At 35.2% G+C, this 23,247-nt stretch overlaps 1 protein-coding gene across 2 annotated transcripts in view; it reads right to left on the reverse strand.

Moving 5' to 3' along the window:
- Positions 1-23,247, reverse strand: part of TBC1D32 (TBC1 domain family member 32) — a 235,716-nt gene that overhangs the window by 199,897 nt on the left and 12,572 nt on the right. For both annotated transcript variants that reach the window (XM_025382902.1, XM_025382901.1), the window contains 9 exons: positions 22,580-22,741; positions 18,454-18,631; positions 13,120-13,188; positions 10,426-10,551; positions 7,213-7,291; positions 6,978-7,081; positions 6,821-6,882; positions 5,945-6,089; positions 1,268-1,327 (listed from right to left, as the gene is read on the reverse strand). In XM_025382902.1, the coding sequence (XP_025238687.1) occupies positions 1,268-1,327; positions 5,945-6,089; positions 6,821-6,882; positions 6,978-7,081; positions 7,213-7,291; positions 10,426-10,551; positions 13,120-13,188; positions 18,454-18,631; positions 22,580-22,741 (985 nt within the window). The remainder of the gene's footprint in view (positions 1-1,267; positions 1,328-5,944; positions 6,090-6,820; positions 6,883-6,977; positions 7,082-7,212; positions 7,292-10,425; positions 10,552-13,119; positions 13,189-18,453; positions 18,632-22,579; positions 22,742-23,247) is intronic.

Here is a 23,247-nt window from a genome sequence, read left to right on the forward strand (position 1 = left end):
AATTGGCTAGCCATAAGTAGAAAGCTGAAACTGGATCCTTTCCTTACTCCTTATACGAAAATTAATTCAAGATGGATTAGAGACTTAAATGTTAGACCTAATACCATAAAAATCCTAGAGGAAAACCTAGGTAGTACCATTCAGGACATAGGCATGGGCAAAGACTTCATGTCTAAAACACCAAAAGCAACGGCAGCAAAAGCCAAAATTGACAAATGGGATCTCATTAAACTAAAGAGCTTCTGCACAGCAAAAGAAACTACCATCAGAGTGAACAGGCAACCTACAGATTGGGAGAAAATTTTTGCAATCTACTCATCTGACAAAGGGCTAATATCCAGAACCTACAAAGAACTCCAACAAATTTACAAGAAAAAAACAAACAACCCCATCAAAAAGTGGGCAAAGGATATGAATAGACATTTCTCAAAAGAAGACATTCATACAGCCAACAAACACATGAAAAAATGCTCATCATCACTGGCCATCAGAGAAATGCAAATCAAAACCACAATGAGATACCATCTCACACCAGTTAGAATGGCGATCATTAAAAAGTCAGGAAACAACAGGTGCTGGAGAGGATGTGGAGAAATAGGAACACTTTTACACTGTTGGTGGGATTGTAAACTAGTTCAACCATTATGGAAAACAGTATGGCGATTCCTCAAGGATCTAGAACTAGATGTACCATATGACCCAGCCATCCCATTACTGGGGATATACCCAAAGGATTATAAATTATGCTGCTATAAAGACACATGCACACGTATGTTTATTGCAGCACTATTCACAATAGCAAAGACTTGGAATCAACCCAAATGTCCATCAGTGACAGATTGGATTAAGAAAATGTGGCATATATACACCATGGAATACTATGCAGCCATAAAAAAGGATGAGTTTGTGTCCTTTGTAGGGACATGGATGCAGCTGGAATCCATCATTCTTAGCAAACTATCACAAGAACAGAAAACCAAACACCGCATGTTCTCACTCATAGGTGGGAACTGAACAATGAGATCACTTGGACTCGGGAAGGGGAACATCACACACCGGGGCCTATCATGGGGAGGGGGGCGGGGGGAGGGATTGCATTGGGAGTTATACCTGATGTAAATGATGAGTTGATGGGTGCAGCACACCAACAAGGCACAAGTATACATATGTAACAAACCTGCACGTTATGCACATGTACCCTACAACTTACAGTATAATAATAATAAATAAATTTAAAAAAAAAAAAAAAAAGGAATTACAGACTTACCAGAGACTTATATTTCTTTTCAAGAAGTCTTAATACTGTAGTTCTGCTATAATGTGCATGCTAAAATTAAAAGGAAATGATATTTAATACTCAAGCTGTGCCACTCAAAATCTATTTTTCCTGCATTATCTTCAATGACAACATCATAAATCACACCATAGCTTAGGTTTAAACCATTATAGTCAATGACAGGTGTTTATGTGTGTATTGGATTAGGAGGATAGCAATCACAAGAATGCTGATCGTATCAAAAAACTTGCAGATCATTTAGTGACCAACCAGTAGAAGAACATTCTATCCATCAATTGTGTCCAATTTCCACACTAAACTATTTTAAAATCACCACCAAAAAAGTATACATATGACAGAATCCCAAAAAAGATACACAGTGGGGAAAAGAAAAAAAAAAAAAAAAAAAAGCACAACTCTTATACTGAAGAGGATACTGTATGGTCTACATGTGCAGAAATCTGCCAACACTGAAATGCTCTAAAGTGACAGTACCCTAATCATTTTCTGCCAACCATAATTAAAAATGATTCAAAGTGTCAAAAGAGCTTTAAATCTCTCCTTGGAGCAAAAGATAGATGTAATTAAAACATATAAATGTATAGCATTGTACAAAGCCGGGGAAAACTATAAATATTTTTTAGCTAGATTATATAAGATATCATTAGTGTTCAAAATATAGTTTCTTCATTTCACTTAGGAATAAAAATATTGGCCGGGCACGGTGGCTCACACCTGTAATCCCAGCACTTTGAGAGGACGAGGTGGGCGAATCACGAGGTCAGGAGTTCAAGCATGGTCTCAAACTGGCCAATATGGTGAAACCCTGTCTCTACTAAAAATATAAAAATTAGCCAGGCATGGTGGCACGCACTTGTAGTCCCAGCTACTCAGGAGGCTGAGGCAGAAGAATCGCTTGAACCCAGGAAGAAGAGGTTGCAGTGAACCGAGATTGCGCCACTGCACTCCAGCCTGGGTGACAGAGAGAGACTCCGTCTCAAAAAAAAAGAATAAATTTTTGACAAACCTAACAAAAACAAGCAATGGTGAAAGGATTTCCTATTTAATAAACCGTGTTGGGAAAACTTAACTCAAGATGGATTAAAGACTTAAACATAAGATCTAAAACCATGAAAACCCTAGAAGAAAATCTAGGCAATACCATTCAGGACATAGGCATGGGCAAGGACTTCATGACTAAAACACCAAAAGCAATGGCAACAAAAGCCAAAATTGATAAATGGGACCTGATTAAACTAAAGAGCTTCTGCATAGCAAAACAAACTATCATCAGAGTGAACAGGCAACCTACAGAATGGGAGAAAATTTTTGTAATCTATTCATCTGACAAAGGGCTAATATCCAGAATCTACAACGAACTTAAACAGATTAAGAAGAAGAAAACAAATAACCCCATCAAAAAGTGGGCAAAGGATATGAACAGACACTTCTCAAAAGAACACACTTATGTAGCCAACAAACTTATGACAAAATGCTCATTATCACTGGTCATTGGAGAAATGCAAATCAAAACTGCAATGAGATCCCATCTCACATCAGTTAGAATGGCGATCATTAAAAAGTCAGGAAACAACAGATGCTGGAAAGGATGTGGAGAAATGGGAACATTTTTACACTGTTGGTGGCAGTGTAAATTAGTTCAACCATTGTGGAAGACAGTGTGGCAATTCCTCAAGGATCTAGAACTAGAAATACCATTTGGCCCAGCAATCCCATTACTGGGTATATACCCAAAGGATTATAAATCATTCCACTATAAAGACACACGCACACATACGTTTATTTCAGCACTGTTCACAATAGCATAGACTTGGAACCAACCCAAATGCCCATCAGTGATAGACTGGATAAAGAAAATGTGGCACATATACACCATGGAATACTATGCATCCATAAAAAAGGATGAGTTTGCAGGGAAATGGATGATGCTGGAAACCATTATTCTCAGCAAACTATCAGAAGAACAGAAAACCAAACACAGCATGTTCTCACTCATAATTGGGAGTTGAGTAATGAGAACACATGGACACAGGGAGGGGAACATCACACACCAGGGCCTGTCGGGGGGTGGGGTGCTACAGGAAGAATAGCATTAGGAGAAATACCTAATATAGATAACGGGTTGATGGGTGCAGCAAACCACCATGGCACATGTATACCTATGCAACAAACCTGCATGTTCTGCACATGTACCCTAGAACTTAAAGTATAATAAAAACAACTTTTTAAAGAATAAAAATATTAAACAGAATAATACAAGTCAAAATTTTTTCAGAATTCTAGGGAATAGAGGATTTTTGTATTGTTTTTCTTTTTTTTTCTTTTTTTTGCTTTTTAAATAGAGATGGGGTTTTGCTATGTTGGCCAAGCTGGTCTCAAACTCCCAACCTCAAGTGATCTACCCACCTCGGCCTCCCAAAGTGAGGGATTACAGATGTGACCCACCAAGCCCAGCTGGGAATAGAGTTTTTAATTAAACATTGATTAAATTCTGTTTTGGTTAACTGAAGGTTAATCAAAACCTTGTGTTTCAAACCTTGTAGCTTAAAATGGTTTCAAAAACTATTAATCCTTTTTTCAGATTTAATAAGAGAAATAAGTTGACATAGTATTAAACTATTTTTAATATTGAACATGTTCTGAAAATAAATCCTCATAGTATATCTCTTAGACCAGGGTCAGTAAACTACAGCCCTCAGATCAAATTCTGCCTACACCCAATTTTGCAAAAAAAATCCACTTGAACAGTCAAGTCCATTCATTTGCCTATTATGTATAGATGCTCTGGAGCTACAACAATTGGGTTGAACAGCTGCAATAGGGACTATACAGCCCACAAAGTCAAAAATATTTATGGTCTGGCTCTTTACATAAAAAATTTGGCAACTCCTGCCTTAGATGCAAAAATTATAGGAGGATGTGACGAATTTTCATGTATACTAGAACACATTTCAGAATGTGATTTTTAAATAAATTTGTACCCCATTCTCTTAAGAATCAACTCCTAGGCCGGGCGCGGTGGCTCACGCCTGTAATCCCAGCACTTCGGGAGGCCGAGGCAGGCGGAGCACCTGAGGGCAGAAGTTCGAGACCAGCCTGGCCAGCATGGTGAAACCCTGCCTCTACCAAAAATATAAAACTTAGCCGAGCGTGATGGCAGGCACCTGTAAAACGAGCTACTCGGCCGGGCGCGGTGGCTCACGCCTGTAATTCCAGCACTTTGGGAGGCCGAGACGGGCGAATCACGAGGTCAGGAGATCAAGACCATCCTGGCTAACACGCTGAAACCCCGTCTCTACTAAAAATACAAAAAAAATTAGCCGGGCGTGGTGGCGGGCGCCTGTAGTCCCAGCTACTCAGGAGGCTGAGACAGGAGAATGGCGGGAACCCGGGAGGCGGAGCTTGCAGTGAGCTGAGATCCGGCCACTGCACTCCTGCCTGGGCGACAGAGCGAGACTCCGTCTCAAAAAAAAAAAAAAAAAAAAGAATCAACTCCTAGCAATAAGAAAGTCAAATGGAAAAAAAAGTTAATTACAAAGTTAGTAAAATATAACTGATTTTGTTAAAAAAAAAAGATGACCTAAACAGATAAATATAAAAGTATATACAACCTATCTACATGAAACAAAATCTTAACAGTTGTTATCCCTGCATTGTATAATTAGAAAATTTTAATTTTATTTAAGATTTTACATATTTTGCATATTTTCTCAAATAACGGTATAATTTGATAATCAAGAAAAAAAACTTTAAGTGTTAGATGTGAGGAACAAAGGGTTCATTTTAAATTAATTTAATTTAATTGAGTAAACATTAATCACATACTAGATAGGCCAGGTAAGGGTTAACCACTGAAGACAGAATTGTGTTCTGGTTAATCGGGCATTTATCATACAACTTAGTAAAAGGCACAAAGCACCATCGCTAGATAACATCCAAATTGTGCTGAAGTGTAAATGAATGCCCCAGCCCCTCTCTTCTCAAGTGCAAGAAACATAGTACCTAGGTGCCCAGTACAGAATGAGAGAGAAAACAATGTAAGCACAAAAGTCAGTCCTGTTGCCACTACTGACAAACACAGACGTCTCTTATTCGACAGAGGTTGAGGGAGGTAACAGTATAAAGATCTCTCTACTCTTAATATTAGTGTCAGTACCAGCTTCGTAAGAAATTGCCAGGTTCAGACACTAAACACATTCCCCAAACTTCAGATTCAGGAGGGAGGCAAATGAAAAAATACTTTCAGAAATATCTCCTAAGCCCGAAAAAAATATGTACTGAATCCTTATGTTATACCACATCTGCTTAAAATTTTTGAAGCTTTTACATTAAAGAAAAAATAGATTTTGAATAAGTCATTCAGCTTAAATAGATTCAAATGAAATACCACTTAAAATCCTATTCTGGCTCTGCCACTTAACAGGTAAAAAATCTTGGGCAAGTTAACTTCTCCATATCTCAGCTACTGCATCTGAAAAAATGGAGGGTATTAATACCATCAACCTCATAAATTTTTATAATAAATTAGTTAACACATGTAAAACTGATTAGAACTCTTAGTACACAGTAACTACTCAAACATTAGCTATTTATTAAAATGATATAGCAATGCACTAAAAGGTATAAAAATATTCTATTTTTCCTTACCATCCACTTTTTGAACCACACAGCCTTGGTATCAACTAATGCAAAAAAGTAGATCGGATCCAAAATCTTTTGTGAGACAACATGGCTTTGATCATGTTTAACTGTTAACAAGGACAAAGTACTCTCCACAATTTCTTCCATATACCTTACGGTTTGGGGAAAAAGAAATGCAATTACTTATATAGTACTGGTGGTAGACTTTATATTTATGGAATTGAGTAAACATTAATCACATACTAGATAGTGGGCTCACCACTGGTGACAGAATTGTGTTCTGGTTAATTGGGCATTTATCATACAACTTAGTAAAAGGCACGAAGCACCATCGCTAGATAACATCCAAACTGTATAAAGTAGCATATAATCTTCAGAAACATTTTCTCTATTTTAGTAAATGACATAGGTAGGATTCATACTCAATGTTTCTGCTTTAACAACAGGTTCTTTTTACTTCAACACTGGATCTGCAAATTTAACTTTCCTTTTTAGACTCACAGATTCTCTTACAACTTAGAATAAATTTTAGCGCTGAAAGGAAAAAGTTTAAAGAATATTTAAGGAACTTGTCCAAAATGTAATAGTAAAGACCAATAAGAACCTAATGCAGATCTTCAGTACTGATACGTTAAAAAAAAAAAAAAAACTAATGCTACATTTTCTTTTTGCCTTGTGATAAATGATGTAAAGTGGTACTTGTGATTCACATAGCTAAGTATAAAACACGACAAGCTTAAGAAAAATAAAAATAAAAATTTTATTAATCCCTTCCCAATCGTGTCAGTCCATTAAGACTGTCTTTACTCTTTCTGTCTGAAAGGTATATGGGGCGGTAACACTGCTAAGTTCTATGCTGGAATACACTGGGAGGGGACTTACTTCTCTGGATGACGAATCCAGAAAGATGGAGCTTCTTTCTGATATTCATTTAGAAGACGAACCTACAAAGCAGTGCACAATAGTTCTCAAAAAATTAGCACCGTCAAATATAAAACTAAATAAATAAAAATGAAAGCTTATTCTAGTAAATGGATACCTTTTTAAGTAAACGAGTCATATTAGGATTAGTTATATCTACACCAGCTGAAAGAGTAGGAATATGATTTTCCCTAGAAAGAAAGTATGACTCCAAATACTTAGCTGAAAAAAAAGGGAAAACATAAAAAAATTACATCATTCATTTACAGTGCTTTCTGAAAAAAATTATTTCCTATCCATTCTTAAGTACATGCAAATGACAAAAACATTTTTAAATGTTTTCATAAACATACCTAAGCTTGTATAAACTTCCTTGGTCATATGTAATGGAGAAAGCGAAAATGTCTGTGCACAGAATTTTAAAATCCGGTCCTACAGAAATGAGACAGAAAATTTGCATCTAAGATCTTACAAAAATAGAATAGAAATGAAACATTTTTCACACAGTAAAAACCCAGAAAATAAAATAAATACAAACAAGCCATTCAGAAACCAGAGTCAGAATGTACTTATTTAAAAAGGGCACACTCTTGTGTCAGCAAAAATTAAAACTGACCAAAACTAATATGTGAATCTAATAACAGAAAGATATTACTGCACAATCTGGTCATAGTAGATATTGACATGGTGAGGAGGGGGTAAGGTGAGGTTTCATAGAGGAACTATATAAAGGTGTCAAACAAAGGAACAGAGTAGGCAGTACCAAATTTTTTTTAACACCCTGTATTTCCAAATCCAAAATTCATCATTTTTAATTGCTTACATGGGTAGCTTCAGTAATTAAAGATTTAGAATTATTCCTAATAATTTTGCCTATTCCCAAGAAAATTACTCTATGTTTAAATTTTTACATTATTAAAACTCAAAATAGAAACCAGTAGAAGGTAAATAAGTTAAAAGTGGCAACAGATGTAGTTAGCACAATGCCTGGCACTAAGACTTACTTTAAAATGATAGCTGTTATTATCCTTTTAATTATACCTACTTTAATATCATGATGAGATTAATCCTAATAGTGAAATTTGACTTTCAATTAAATAAAAACATAAAATTGCCTTAAATAGTCTAATCTGGGGGGAGAAATTAATAACTCTGTTGATATCAGTTTAGATAATCCACTTACAAGAAGAAATAGTTCCCCCAAGTTACTAAAGGTATCTTCTTATAGCCCCAAGAAATTCCTACTGAACAAAGGATATTAAACACTTTGGGAAGTCTATTTTTATAGTTGCAGCAACTGATAGGTATCTGTCACACTTTTCAACCCTATAGGCTTCACTCAGTTGCATGTAAGAGTCCTTTAGAGGAGGAGATGAAGAAATAGAATTGAACTCAAAAAGAATTTGGATCAAGCACAAATTTAAAATGAAAAAAACTCCATGCCTTGTTTTCTACTTCAAAATGACTAATTTTATTGGCATCTCTCCTCTATAATAATTGCTTCCAATTTTATTAGCATAAGTAATAAAACTGAACCTTGCTGCATAACAATTTTAAATGGCTACAATTTGCTATTTTATAAAGTTATTTCATAATTTGTAAAATAAAGGAAACCTACTAGGCTACTATTCTGTATTTATTAAGTAAAAGAAAAAATAAAGGGAAATTTACAATTGCATCTGTCATTAGAGAGCTTGAAATGTTAAAGATAACCCTGAGATACAGTTTTTTCACCTTGAAGTTCTTGGATCATTGAGTGGTTCCAGAAGTCTACAATACCCTCTGGTGTTAACAAGGTTGAACTGCATCCAAGTATTAGGTAAACACCTTCTTCCCCTTCCAACAATTACAAACAGAGATTCCCAAACCACTTCTGTTTACCAGTATAACCATATCTTCATTAACGGTAGACTGATTTTAAATAGACAAATATATTGGGATACCTTATATTTTTTTACAAATATTTATTTATTGTCTGCGTTATCTACTGAAATCTAAGTTCTCTGAGGGCAAAGATTTTGTGTCCTGTCCTTGGTGTGTTCCCAGTGTCTAAAGGAGAATGATACACACTGTAGATACTCAATACATATTTGCTGAACAAAGAGCAAAATGTAACTCTTCTTCTCATGCCTTATATTCTATGCCACACATCATATCGATTTTAAAGCCAAAACTATCTTCACTGATAAATCAATTAGGAAGAAAAGATCCTCTAAAAGGAAATACAATTTGTGTTTAAAATGTAATTCTTGGATAATCAGGGGTTTTTTTCCTTTATTTTCATCATAGACACTATCTGCAGAATTACTGCACTTGTTCATGTAAAGCTTACTTTTCATCATACAATAACTGTTCCTAAAAAGTAACTTTATGCAAATCAAATTTTAAATAAAATCATATCTGACTTCATAATTTTACAATTTTAGAAACTTTCTATATTTGTGTTATGATTCACCTCAAATTATTTTCTAAAATCTCAGCATTAGTTTTCTTGCTTCTCTCTTTAAGCAGTTAAGCAATCTCTAAGTAAACACTTAAATACATGAGGAAAATGTTTATAAGTCCTTTTGACCATAATTCACCATTTTTAGTTCAAACTTTCATATACCATGAATCCTTTTAAAATATTTTTTCTTTTTTTTTAATTTGAGAGTATCATAAAACAGCATTATTCAAAAGCAATGACACAGCCAGGCGTGGTGGCTCAAGTCTGTAATCCCAGCACTTTGGGAGGCCGAGGCTGGAGGATCACTTGAGCCCAGGAATTCAAGACCAGCCTGGGCAATGTGGTGAGGCCCCATCTCTACAAAAAATACAAAAATTTGCCAGGCATGGTAGTGCATGCCTATAATCCCCAGCTACCTGGGAGACTGAGGTGGGAAGGTCACTTGAGTTTGGGAGGTTGAGGCTGAAGTGAGCTGTGATCATGCCACTGCACTCTAGCCTGAGTGACAGAGCAAGACCCTGTCTCAAAAAGCAAAACAAAAATGAAATAAAATACTAGGATATTCCTTTACGAGACAAAATGCACAAGGTAGCAGTGTATTATTTGGCAATGAAGTATGACCATATTTTGAATCTAATCATAAAATTTTCTTAAGAAAAATTTTGACAATTAGAAAGCTGAAACTGAAGTTCCATAAACGTGTGAGTTACTATTAAAGAAAACTATTGGCCAGGCATGGTGGCTCATGCCTGTAATCCCAGCACTTTGGGAGGCCGAGGTGGGTGGATCACCTGAGGTCAGGAGTTCGAGACCAGCCTGGCCAACATGGTCAAACAGCATCTTTGCTAAAAATACAAAAATTAGCCGGGCGTGGTGGTGGCATGCCTGTAATCCCAGCTACTCAGGAGGCTGAAGCAGGAGAATCACTTGAACCTGGGAGGCAGAGGTTGAAGTGAGCTGAGGCAGCGCCATTGCACTCTAGCCTGGGCAAAAAGAATGAAACTTGGTCTCAAAAAAAAAAAAAAAAGAAAAGAAAATTATCATAACTATCATATTCTACTTATTTCTAGAATGGTGGGAAAACATATTATTTTTAATATTTCTATAACCATTTTCTTACACTAAACACAGGATCAGGATCTGAAAGAGACACTGTCAGTTTTTCACAGAGAGTAGTCCAATTTTCACAGTTCAGGACATCAGATGGAGGGGCGGAACATAATGTTTGCAAGGCTTCGTATCTCACCTACAATTTTTAAAAAGACTTTTATTAACACTCAGTCACTAAAATAACGCCACTTTTCCAAAACAATATTTAACAAGCTACTAAAAGGCAAAGTCTGGATAATTTATAAAGAGTGATTTATTAGATGCCTTTATATTAAAAAGCTCTTGAGAAATCATTTTTTAAACTAAGTGCTAAGCAGAGAAAAAAACAGTTGCTGTTTGTGTAAAGCAAAAATTAAAATACTAAATGTAGTAGGAGATTGTAAGTATCATGTCTAAGTGGAACGGGAGGAAGAATAGTAGTTGAATCAGAATCACCAACGTTTTCCAGTGACCTTGTCCTACAGGCTTTCCCTGTTCTAGGTCGTTCCTACAGTTTGAGGGCTTTAATTTCAAAATGCTGCCCAGATATGCCCCTGGCAAAGCGTTCCCATTCTAGGATATATGCACGATTCTCACAAAACAATCAGTTTGAACTTGTGCTATACCGTATTTTCTGGCCTTCTGACTACTTAGGTAGAAAAAAAAAGGAAGTCACTCAGTAGTGGGATGCAAAATCTAATTTATGTATTTTCATAGAAAGCTTACTTCTTAATCAGTCTTCTCAAAATGCAATCAGAATTCACTCAAAACAGTATGACCCAAGGGAAAGTAGGAGAGAATAGTTCCACTCCAATGAAGAATGGAACAAAGCTTTTCTCCCACTCAATATCCAAGTAGTGAATAATAACATACTAATTCCAGCCTCATCCTCAAAATCTGGTCATTTCCCAACTGAAACAACTAAAGCCTAGTCATTAAAAAGGTGAGGCCTAAAAGACAGGAGCCAAAACCTCAGCAAATCAGACACTCGGAAGCAGGGCACAACTTTTAGACAAAAAAGACAAAGAATATACACATATTTGAAACTGTCTATATATTCATATGAAAGAACTCCTCAATATAACTTTATTTGTGATAGGTAGTAAGGAAAATATTGAGAGTTTTTAAAATTAGTAATTCATTTACAATGTTAAGTCATTTTTCCATTTCAGGAAATTTTTAGGAAAAAATCCCATTTAGAATTTACTACTTGCAGAAGCAAAATGAAGGTTTCTGAACAAGTATAGATTTCCAAATCATCCATTTAAATTGAAGGCAACAGGATTTTTATCATAAAAAATTCAAAACTCATTTCCAGTATTTTTTGAGAGATGTTATTATTAGTATGAACCCAGAAAATAAATCATAATGCAAAATGCTGAGAAGAAAAAAATTATTCTTCTCTATGATTTTTTAGAAAATTTCAGTAGGAGTAAATCACAACTATTCATTCAGTTTATATTTAATAGGTTGAGAAAAATAATTTTTAAAATGGAGACCAAATGGCAAGATAGGCATACCAATACATAAAAGGCTTAGATTAAAAAAAAAAAAAAAATTCCTATCATATTTTCTATTTCATGCTGACTTTCAAATGAAATAAGTCTTCATAAACAGTGATTTGTACACTCTCTTAAAATATAAACAGACACAATTCAATATAATTGCTTCTCTCAAAAATCCTTTTTCTGGCCAGGCACAGTGGCTCACATTTATAATCCCAGCATTTTGGGAGGCCAAGAGGTGGATCACTTGAGCACAGTATTTCCAGATCTTCCTAAGTAATGTGGCAAAATCCCATCTGTACCAAAAATACAAAATTTCTCCAGGTGCAGTGGCGTGCATGTGTAGTCACAGCCACTTAGAAGGCTGAAGTGGGAAAATCACCTGAGCCTAGGGAGGTACAGGCTGCAGTGATTCATGATTGTGCCACTGTGCTTCAGCCTGGGTGACAGAGTAAGATCCTATCTTAAATATATATATATATATATATATAATTTTTCTAAAAAATAAACAAATGGGTCAAAATTGCTCAGATAGTTAGGGGAGGCATGGGTAGATGCTGGTCAAAGGATACAAAATTTCAGTTAGGAGAAGTAAATTCAAGAGATCTACCGTGTAACATGATGACATGATGACTATGTTAACAACAATGTTTTATTCTTGAAAACTGCTAAGAGAGTAGATTTTAAATGTTCTCACCACAAAAAATGATAAGTATGTGAGGCAATGCATGTTAGAGCAGCTCAACTTAGCCATTCCTCAGTGTATACATATTACAAAACATGTTATACAAGACGAATATACATAATTTTTATTTGACCATTAAAAATAATTATTTTTAAAAGATGTTCACATTTTCTGAAAGTAGAAAAAGAATTAAAAACCTTTTTTCTTAAGAAATGACTAACTACAATGTTACATATAAAACAACAATGAAAGAACAGTTTCGGGAACAACTGCCTATAACGTTATCCCTTTGAAATTGATGCTAAAGATAAAAATTTCCTCTTCCAAACCACAACAATTCTCTAAGGAAAGCCTCCCTTACTCTGTGACTTTTCATTTGGACTTGAAAATTTACCATGGATATTGGTCTAGGATTGCCCATAATCATAAAGGCTTTAGCCTCAAGGGAAACTACCTCGTTGCTACTGATTGTAATCTCATATATGGTAAATATATGCTATCTGCATGAAACTTAACAGCTATCCTTGAAACTTACCTCTTTAGGTTGCCCAGGATCCAACTGGTCTAAAATCAATTGTAATTTTCCTTGACAAAATTTGTAACTCTGTAACACAATTGACAGGATATTCATTTATTTAAAAGGCTTTTAGAAATATTGCTATACGTTATTTTTTCAATATAATTCCAAGCACAAACATAATTCAGACAAGAGGAGATGATCTATTTTGATTTGGCAGCAACTTAGAATTTTTCTTCCCAAGACTTTTAAATGGGAACTGAATGTCGCAGTAGAATAGTGTACCTTCACGTATATGAAAACTATTATTTGCAAGCAATTAAAACATATATAACATTATAAGACTCAAAAGACACAAAGCCAAAATGTTGCATACTCAGAAATGTGAGATGAATGAAACAGATAAACAAAACAAACAAGTAAAAAAAAGCTACCAATAGTACCACAGGCACAGCTACAGTGCTGTTTGGACTGTTTTGTTCTCTTGCTTTCCTATACTTTTCCCTAGCCTTTCTCCTTACTTCTTTGGTGAAAAAAATCCTGAAGTAAAAACTTCCATCTATAAAAAAGTTTGTAGTAGATTATAGGATATTTTGGAGAAAGAAAAGGTATTTTTTCCACCAAAGGCAATTTAAACATACATAATATCTAAAACATCATCTAAAAATAAAAAGTATAATAGTAGGCCAGGCACGGTGGCTCACACCCGTAATCCCAGCACTTTGGGAGGCCAAGGTGGGCAGATCACGAAGTCAAGAGATTGAGACCATCCTGGCCAACATGGTGAAACCCTGTCTCTACTAAAAATATAAAAATTACCTGGGTATGGTGGCACACGCCTGTAGTGCGCCAAAATTGTGCCACTGCACTCCAGCCTGGCAACTGAATGAGACTCCGTCTCAAAAAAAAATAAAGTAAGGAAACAACAGATGCTGGCAATAAACTTTCAATAAACTATCTCTTCTCACTGCACTCTGCAACTTGCCTTGAATTCCTTCCTGCACAAAATCTGAGAACTCTCTTGGGTTCTGGGTCAAGACTACTTTTCCGGTAACAAAGCAATCCTCCTGCCTCAGTCCCCCATCACTGGGAATACAGGCATACAATGCCACGCCAAGCTAAGGTGGGGTGTGTGTGTATAGAGACCTTGTCTCTATGTTGCCCAGACTGGTCTCAAGCAATCCTCCTGCCTTGTTCTCCAAAAGTGCTGGGATTACAGGGATGAACCACAATGCCTGCCTGGCCTTTTTTTTTTTTTCTTGAGATGGCATCTCACTCTGTCGCCCAGGTTGGAGTGCAGTGGCGCAATCTCAGCTCACTGCAACCTCCGCCTCCCAGGTTCAACAATTCTCCTGCCTCAGCCTCCCAAGTAGCTGGAACTACAGGTGCATGTGCCACCACGCCCAGCGATTGTTGTATTTTTAGTAGAGACGGGGTTTCACCACGTTGGCCAGGATGGTCTCGATCTGTTGACCTCGTGATCTACACACCTCGGCCTCCCAAAGTGCTGGGATTACAGGAGTGAGCCACCGCGCCTGGCAATAATTAAAATCTTATCAGGTGAGGGTAGCCAGACATTGAGGAACTTCTGAAGTACAGGTTGGGATGTAGCTAATCCTATTGCTCTGAGTGATGTTGCCAAAAAAGAGATCGGTGTCTTGCCATTTCTCAGTAGTTGTATAAAATCCTCAAAGGCAGAATTCTTCACCAAAAAGAGCATTATAGAGCTTTGAAGATTTTAATAGAGGCCAGAAAACAGCTGCTGAACTCAAGATATTCTGATTAAGATTTGAATAGCATAAAATAAATTAGGATAATTGAAAGGACATACTCTGAATGACAGGAGAAAGGCCATGTACCCAATAAGGAAAAAAACCTACTCAAGAAAATTCTTACTGGAAGAATCCAAAGCTTAGCAACATAGAGCTCAAGTTGTTCCCAGGAAAGATAGAATCTATTTCTTTGCCTTTTCCAGCTTCCAGAGGCCACCCTCATTCCTTGGCTTATGGCCTACTTCCATCTTCAAAAACAGCAATCACATCACTACAACCTCTGTCAGTCTTAACAGCGCCTACTCTGACTCTAATCCTCTTGGGTTTCTCTTACACAGACCCTTGTGATGAGATGGATCCCACCTGGATAACTCAGGATCATCCTACAATCTGAAGGTCCTTAACTTAATCACATCAGCAAAGTCCCTTTTGTCATGTCATGTGACATGTTCACAAGTTCTAGGGATTAGGACATGGACATCTTTGAGAGGACCATTATTCTATGTACGACAGGTACCAAAGGATGGGTTTCAAAGAGAAGTTGCTTGGAAAACAAAGGAAGAGTGAATACTTTAAACATGTTTGTGTCAGGCAAGAGTAATAGGTGACTATTATCCTAAACTTACCTTCTGCGTAAAGGTACACACCCTGGGGTGAAGTTCCCTTGGAAGGTTATAAAATAGCTGCACGCTATAAAACAGCACAATGCCTGTGCTATACTATACTAATTACTATGGAGGAAGAGAAAGACAGAAAAACTGCAAGAGGAAAGGATATGAATTCTGAAAGCTTAATGTGTATCAGAGGTAATCCTCTAATTTCCCAAGCAGTTAGAAATGGCCCAGAGATGATCAGTTTGAAATCATATAGGACCACAGCTGAGAAATTTTTATATTTGAGTGTGTCTCTGAATTGTGTCCATTTCAGCATTCCCTTTAAGAGACGTCACCAATAAAAGCTAACCTGTATAAAGCAGTGTCTGTGTGCCAGGCACTGCTCTAACACAAGACATACATTAACTCAGTTAATCTTCTCAACAACCCTATATGGTAAGTAGTATTTTCATCCCCATTTACAAATGGGAAACACTACAGCACAAAGAAGTTAAGAAATTTGTCCAAGGCCACACAGCCAGTAAGTGGTGGAACCATAACTTATACCCAAGCAGTCTCCAGGTAGCTGGGAAAAGAATAAAGAGAACCGACTTTGCAGGGAGAGAAGCCAGTTTTAAACTCAAAGTCCCCCTTCACTAGCTATTCAAGTTTGGGTAAATTATTTAACTATTATTATAAGCCTCACTTTTTTCTGTAGAATGGACTAGTAATACCTATAGTGAATATAAAGCTAAGTACAGGGACCAGTATACGGCAGGTATTATTATTAGAGCTGGTATTATTATTTCTATCTTTCTGGCATTATCTTGCAGAGACTTGTTCCAGGTTTAATCACAATATCAAATCTTTTCATAGTAATGCTTGCAACTATGGTAACAACTACTGTCTCTCCTTTGTTCTTCAATATCCTCACACTTACACTAACAGTCTCCTGTGTTTCAATAATGGGTCAAAACTCCAAATAAAATCAGGCTGCAATTTTTTAAGTAATAACAATGAATTAAAGCCCATTCTATTCACAAAACACAAGTATTTCACTAATATCAAAACAGTTACCATCAGCATTGTTTACAATGTTATTCATAGGAAAATTCAGATCTTTTTTTTCACTCCACAGCAAGAAACAACAATTTTGAAGGCATGAATAAGATTGTCAATATTTATTGGAATGAATGACTAATATAATTTTAGAGATATTTTCAATTCTGAATATATTCAGCCTCTCTTTGGTCAGCTATATGAAAGAGAGTCTCATTTCACTATAAGCAAAACTATACCCAATATCTCTTAGAACCTGGACATACTGAAATAGCTTTCAGGACAGTTCTGTCACTCTTATGCTTCTTCCCAAAAGTCCAGGGATACCATGCCTTCTTGATGGGCAGAGTTTGCTTTCAACCCAATTAGTGCCTTCTAAAACAAAGTTGTATTTATAGGATAGACATGTGAAAACTTATATATACCCTGTGGACATCCCAAAGATATCCAGGGAAACTTAAAGCATGATTCCTCCTCAAGAACTGAAACAAAACAAGATTTAAAAAAAAAAAAAAAAAAAAGAACATCTTCAAAAACTATAACCCCATTTCTACCAAAGCTTTGCATGTTTTAAAAATCTACCATTTTAATGACTGGAAATAATTCAGCATTTGGGATTTGGCAAGGTCTTAACTGCCAGCTACGAAATCGGTCCTATTTAGATCTGAATACCTGTACTTGTTAGAACAAATGCTCCATTTTTTTTTCTTATGTTTCAATTTCAATGTATTCAGGTGGTTCAGCAGGTAAGAACATATAATCTTGTGAGCCCCCAGAGTCATAAAATTGCGTTTTTTGTGCCTTTTAAGTCCAGAAAGTCCTTGATTTGAAGAAGCAGCTCAATAAACTTACTAAACAAGTCATCTGACCGTATTAAACTAAAATCTCTATACCCCACCTTTTTCCACATAGTTCCTCCACAAGAAATGATTAAGGGTTACAACATGAAGAAAATTCACAATCTTTGTCTTGTCCTCCATCACATGAGGTAATCAATTTGACTTGTAAAGTTCACTACTCAGCATAATCTCTCCTGCTAAATGATGCAATGGTGGCAATGCACAGGTGGCAATGCACAAAGCATAACCTTTAAGTTATGCTTCCAATATTTCCAAAACCATTTTTCCTTCAATCACGCAGTCCCAACTTGACCAATATACATATTTGTTCATGTTTTCACCCAAACTCCTCAAATCCCTTCTTGGTATATGGTTAGGATCTATTTTATAGTTATGTCCCTGTGGTATAGCTTATTAGGTGAAAAATGTTTGACTAAAAATACCAGGTGAGATCGACACTAAGGTCAGACAGGCTTCTTTTGGCCTGGTAGTCTTTGTGTACAAGTCCATGGCACATGCATAGGCTCTAGTCCAGCTAGTTTTCCTTGTCTTCTATTAGGGCCAATCCAGCCACTGGCCCCATCTTCCTCTTAATTTTGCTGCAGCCAAATGACAAGGGTTCCTACAACCTGGTAGTAGAAAATGTAAGACCTCAAATCTCTTGACATTAAAAAAAGGCTTAATGTTTTAAAACTAACAATTCACAATTTTCACCTCCAGAGAATGTATAAAGGAAATGTTTTATCGTGACACGTAATCTCTAATTTAGTTAAATTTTAATGCAGATTAACTGGGAATAAGATGTTTTAACTAGAGCTTAAGCAGATTTGGTTCAACACGCTATTTTTTTTAATTCTAACATACATTAATTTCCTCATAATTGTCTCAAATATAATGTAGCTACTCAATGAACATAATTCTATAAGATGTGATTTCATGGACTAAATATTTAATATTAGGTTATTTAATTTTATTGTTTATTTTTCTTCTGAATCTTAAGAAGGCAGGAAAAAGATGGCTAAGAAATAATTTATTGAAGCTATTATTAAACACCACTTCAAGACATAAATGCAAAACAAAACAACACACCTGATTGAATGACGAATCACTATCAGAGCAATTGTCTGTGCAGTAACTACGGCTTTTCTCCTTTTGGATTTTTTTCTGCCTCTCTTGATTTCGTGTCTCATCTTCTTCAAACTTGTTAATCATAGACTCAACCACAGCTATCATAATGTTCTTCAGGTAATGCATCATTTCTTTGTACCTTTAAATTCAAGGTAGTCTTAATAAGAGAAATGCGATCAGAAATTAAAACAGTCAACTAGTTAAATTATCTATTTTTCTATAAAAAGGGAAGTCCCTTTAAGAACACAATGCTAAACAGAAAAATCAAACTCAATTTTTCCTAAAGAAGAAGTGGTAGAACAGAATTCACAAAACAGCAATAAAAATTAATAGGGAATTCAAAAAGTATGTTATTTCCTGGGTTTTTTCATGGTTACGTGGACCAAGGTAGTAAAATTAAAAGAATCTAAGGCAAGAGGTTTTAATGGCATGGATTCCAATTGCTAGCAAAAAAGTCAACTATTAATATTATACCACCAAAACCCAGGCTAACTTACACATAACCTTCATCCTCTTGTCTTATACCTATCTCTTTCTCCACCCCTCCCATCCTCTATTTTCTTTCCTTCTCTTCTCCCTTGTCCATACTTTATAGACACCGGTAGACACAACTGAGAGCTCTTGTATATTCCCAAGACCTATGTAAGAGTTAAGCTATCAATGTGTCCTTTCAAACAGAGGTGGGAAACCCACTCTCAGGATGTTAGGAAAAAAGATTCCTGAAATTATTAAGAGTGTGAATTAGATAATATTTAAAATCTCTTCTGGTTGGTCTAAAAAGCTTAAAAAGAACTGGTATCAAATTTCTCCACTTTGTAAGTTCAAACTCTCAAGCATCCCTATGAATACGAAACTGAAATCCTCAAAAGCACTACGAATAGAATTTTAGAGCTAGAAAGAACCATAAATATAGTTGAGCTCTTTATTTTACAAATGAAGCATGTGTGACCTGAACCACTGAAATTTCTATACTTAAAACAAAAAAGGCATAAAGATGTAAATAAAAATAGTGAATAAATTATAAAATTTGAAATTAGAAAACTTGAATGGGGATCCTGACTATTTTACCGGCCAGCTCTGTCATCATGAATAAGTTTCAATTTCCTCAACTATCAAATGCGACTAAAAATACAATCTAGCTAACCTATTTCATATGACTATAGCAAGAAATAAATATGTGTGTGTATATACATATATACACATATATGTCTGAAATGATAATAAATACATGTATAGTGTGTGTGTATATATACATATATACATGTATTTATTGTCATTAAAATAATGAAAATACACTACGAAACTATGCACAGAAATGTCCTTTTCTGTATAATTCTGGATAACGGGTCATTCTAACTCTATAAATCAAAAGAAGAAAAGGTACTTTATCTCTCGTAAAAGAAATCAAATCTGCTGGGGAATTTGAATAGAAATCATAGACTGAGATTCTATATAAAAAGTATAAAATACATTTAAAATTTTTCTTGTTAAATAGATATAATTTCTACATAATTTAAACTATGTTAATATATGTAAATGTAATTTTTAATATGTATATCTTATAGAACTATAAGTTTTGAAATACGCGTATGTAACATATTTCTTTAAGTACCAGAAATTATGAGAAAACACAAAAATACTGAAAGCAGATGGAAATAAATTAGGAACCGCTAGGGGGAGAAACATACAGAAGACAACTCAATAGAGGTAACAAAGAGCCCAGGGAATATCCCAGTTTGATATAAAGGGACATAAAGAACAAAAAGAAGTCTGAGACACACACACTACTTTGCAAAGTATATTTAAGGATAACTGAGCCCGGAGATCCAGCTTCTGCCTCTACAGATTCTGGGCAGCAACAAACAGGGAAACAAAACAGTGCCCTGGCAGCAATCAATACACATCCATCAAAAGCTGTTCTCTCCTTCCACAGTGATTGAATTCTAGCTGGGCACAGGACTAAACTACACTCCCCAGCCTCCTTTGCAGCTAGGGAAGGTCATGTGAACAACATAAAGTCCCTATCTCCTTAAAACTTATAATCTGGTGATTTAATAAAGAAGTATAAAAGTAAATCTTAATGATATACAGGATAAGGATAATGGTACTTAAAATCCATAGAAAATCTATAAGTTTTGCTTTGAAAATAAATGTTTCCAACAGACCTTTTAGAAAAGACCAGCATAAATTATGCTGTAAAAAAATACTAAAAAAATGGCCACAGGCAGTAGCTAATAATTCTAAAAAGTAAATTTAAAAATAGTGTCATATCATCAATATCAAGAGTTAAATGAACAAAAACTCAATAGCAGCCATTGCAGTTTTGAAAAGACTAAGAAAAAACAGATATAAAATAGAATATAAACACCATTGAGTAGATTCTTTCATGCTTTGCAAGTTTTAAAGACTACAGAAAGAAAAAGCTCTAAGAAATAGTGAATAAAAACCACATCAATTAACAATGAAATTCTACAGTACTTCCACTCATTATATGAGGAATATTGTATATTATATAGATCCTATAAATGAATTATTCTGTGTGCAAACATCTGTTTAAAAAATAAATCTCGAAATGTTTAATTACAAAAATACTTTATAACAACTGTAATGCTGTCTACAGGTGTAGTGTTGCCACATTAGCCCTAAGTGATTTCTGAAGAATCACCAAAAAAAAAAAAAACTGAAAAAACAAAAAAAAGCTGCACAATGTAAAATCTTTCATCCATGGTTCATAAAGTGGAAAATAAACATTTACTGAGTCATTTAAAATCTTTATGAGGTAATTATTACTGTATTAATTTTAACACATGGATGAACTAAAACACAGGAAAATCAAATAGCTTAAATAGAGATAAAAAGTAATTTCCTAGTAGTACTATATACAATTCTGCTCTTACCATGAAAATACTTTCATTAGCTGACTAATAAAGTATTTTAGTATTCCTTCTAGAATTGTTTAATGATACTGCTAGAAACAGACTTACTAGGAATTATAATATTATCCAAAGATAAAGGTGATTCTATTTTTTGTTTTCCCCAAATCAAGAAATAAGAAATCTTAGCCTCTATAACTTACGCTTGATATAGATTAGTGCATCAAACTTGCTAAATTTACTAAAATAGCTGTATGATGTCACTTTGTCAATTACTAACATATTAATTTAAATAATAAAATCAGTTGTCCCGAAGAGGAAGAGCTCTTGTGCAAAATAATTTTTTTAAAGTTTAACTAATTAAAAGTAAATTAGATTTAATACTTTAAAATACAGTCAGTAATATAAGCTTAGGTATATATTCAAATGTCTCTGATACTGGAAATATGAACCACAGCAGGTTTTCAAATGACATCATGTAATTCAACATCTTTTCATTAAAATATTGATGAGCAAAAAAAAATTGACGATGGCATCCTGCCTAGGGCTGGTTCCCACCTTGTACTCTGAGATGCCAGGTAGGATAGGCTACTAGCAACTCTGAAGTGGAATAATTATTCCAGTTAAATAACTATCTTGCCCTTATTAATCTTTCTTAAATGCATGTATAGCTCACACTTATTTCAGTGTTTAATATTACAAGCGTTTTCATCTTTATTTAGAAGTTTGGTGATGTTTCTTTGACCAGAAATAGGCTGTAGGAACTTAACTGTTGTTTACATCAATTAACCTAGACCCCAAAAAAAGTGAAGGAGCAAGTTATGCAAATATTTGGGAAAAGGGCATTCCAGGTAACAGGAGCAACATGAGTGCGAATACCTCGGGAAAGGACTTACTTGGTTTTTTGTGAAAGAGCAGGCAAGACCACAGCATGAGGGAGGAAATGGTAAGAAGTGGAGTAGGAGAGGGAGCAGAAGGCCCATGGTAGGCCTCATTGGGCTTGGCTACAAAAAGAATTCTGGGTTTTACTCAAAACGAGATGGGAAGTCTTTGGAGAGTCTGGGTGAAAGGGTGTCGTGATCTGACTCACTGTTTTAAAGAATCATTCTGGCTGCTACGAGAGAAATAGACTGTGAGTGACAGAGATCAAGGTGCTGTCAAGAAGTCTCATTGAAGAAAATGCTATTTGAAAATATTATTATGGCCATACTCACTCTTTAGATTCTTGAGTTCTTTTAGTGACCTGCTGTACAACTGTATCATAGCCGCATTCTTCACCCTGATTCTGATCAGATGTGCATTTTTCCATTTCTTCTTCAATCATAGAACCCAAAGTGTTGCCTATATGTTGTCTGAGGTATTTCACAAATTCATAGCTGAAACAAATATTTAGAAATTAAATACGGTAAATATCATAAGCATATTCAGAAAAAAAATCAACACAGAAAGGTAACATATTAAGATTTTGTACCTTAAACTAGGATTAAATTGGTCATTCATCACAAATCATCAAGCTAATCTACAAATTTTTGGCTATTTTTTTCTGAGACACTTGGCAAAAATCATCATTTAAAGATTACCACAGTAGGAAAAAGCAAATTTCAGAAGCAACCCAAACTTTAGCAGTTAGAAGTCTCTTCACATTTCTTTTTTATGTTCCTATCTTTAACATGTGACAGTGAAGAGTATGAAAAGTAGTTGTTAAGGATTTTCAGTTATTCAAGCTGATGAGGAAAATCATCTAGAATATAGTAATCATGAAATAAGAAATTGGAAAAAGTTAACTTCCATCATCAGAAGAGTTTTGTGTACATTTTGAAAGTAGTAACTGATGTAACTTCCAACTAAACAGTTCTTATGTTACTAAGATTATCACTATTAT

The sequence above is a fragment of the Theropithecus gelada genome, chromosome 4 (genome assembly GCF_003255815.1).
Source record: "Theropithecus gelada isolate Dixy chromosome 4, Tgel_1.0, whole genome shotgun sequence".
NCBI classification, from domain to species: domain Eukaryota; kingdom Metazoa; phylum Chordata; class Mammalia; order Primates; family Cercopithecidae; genus Theropithecus; species Theropithecus gelada.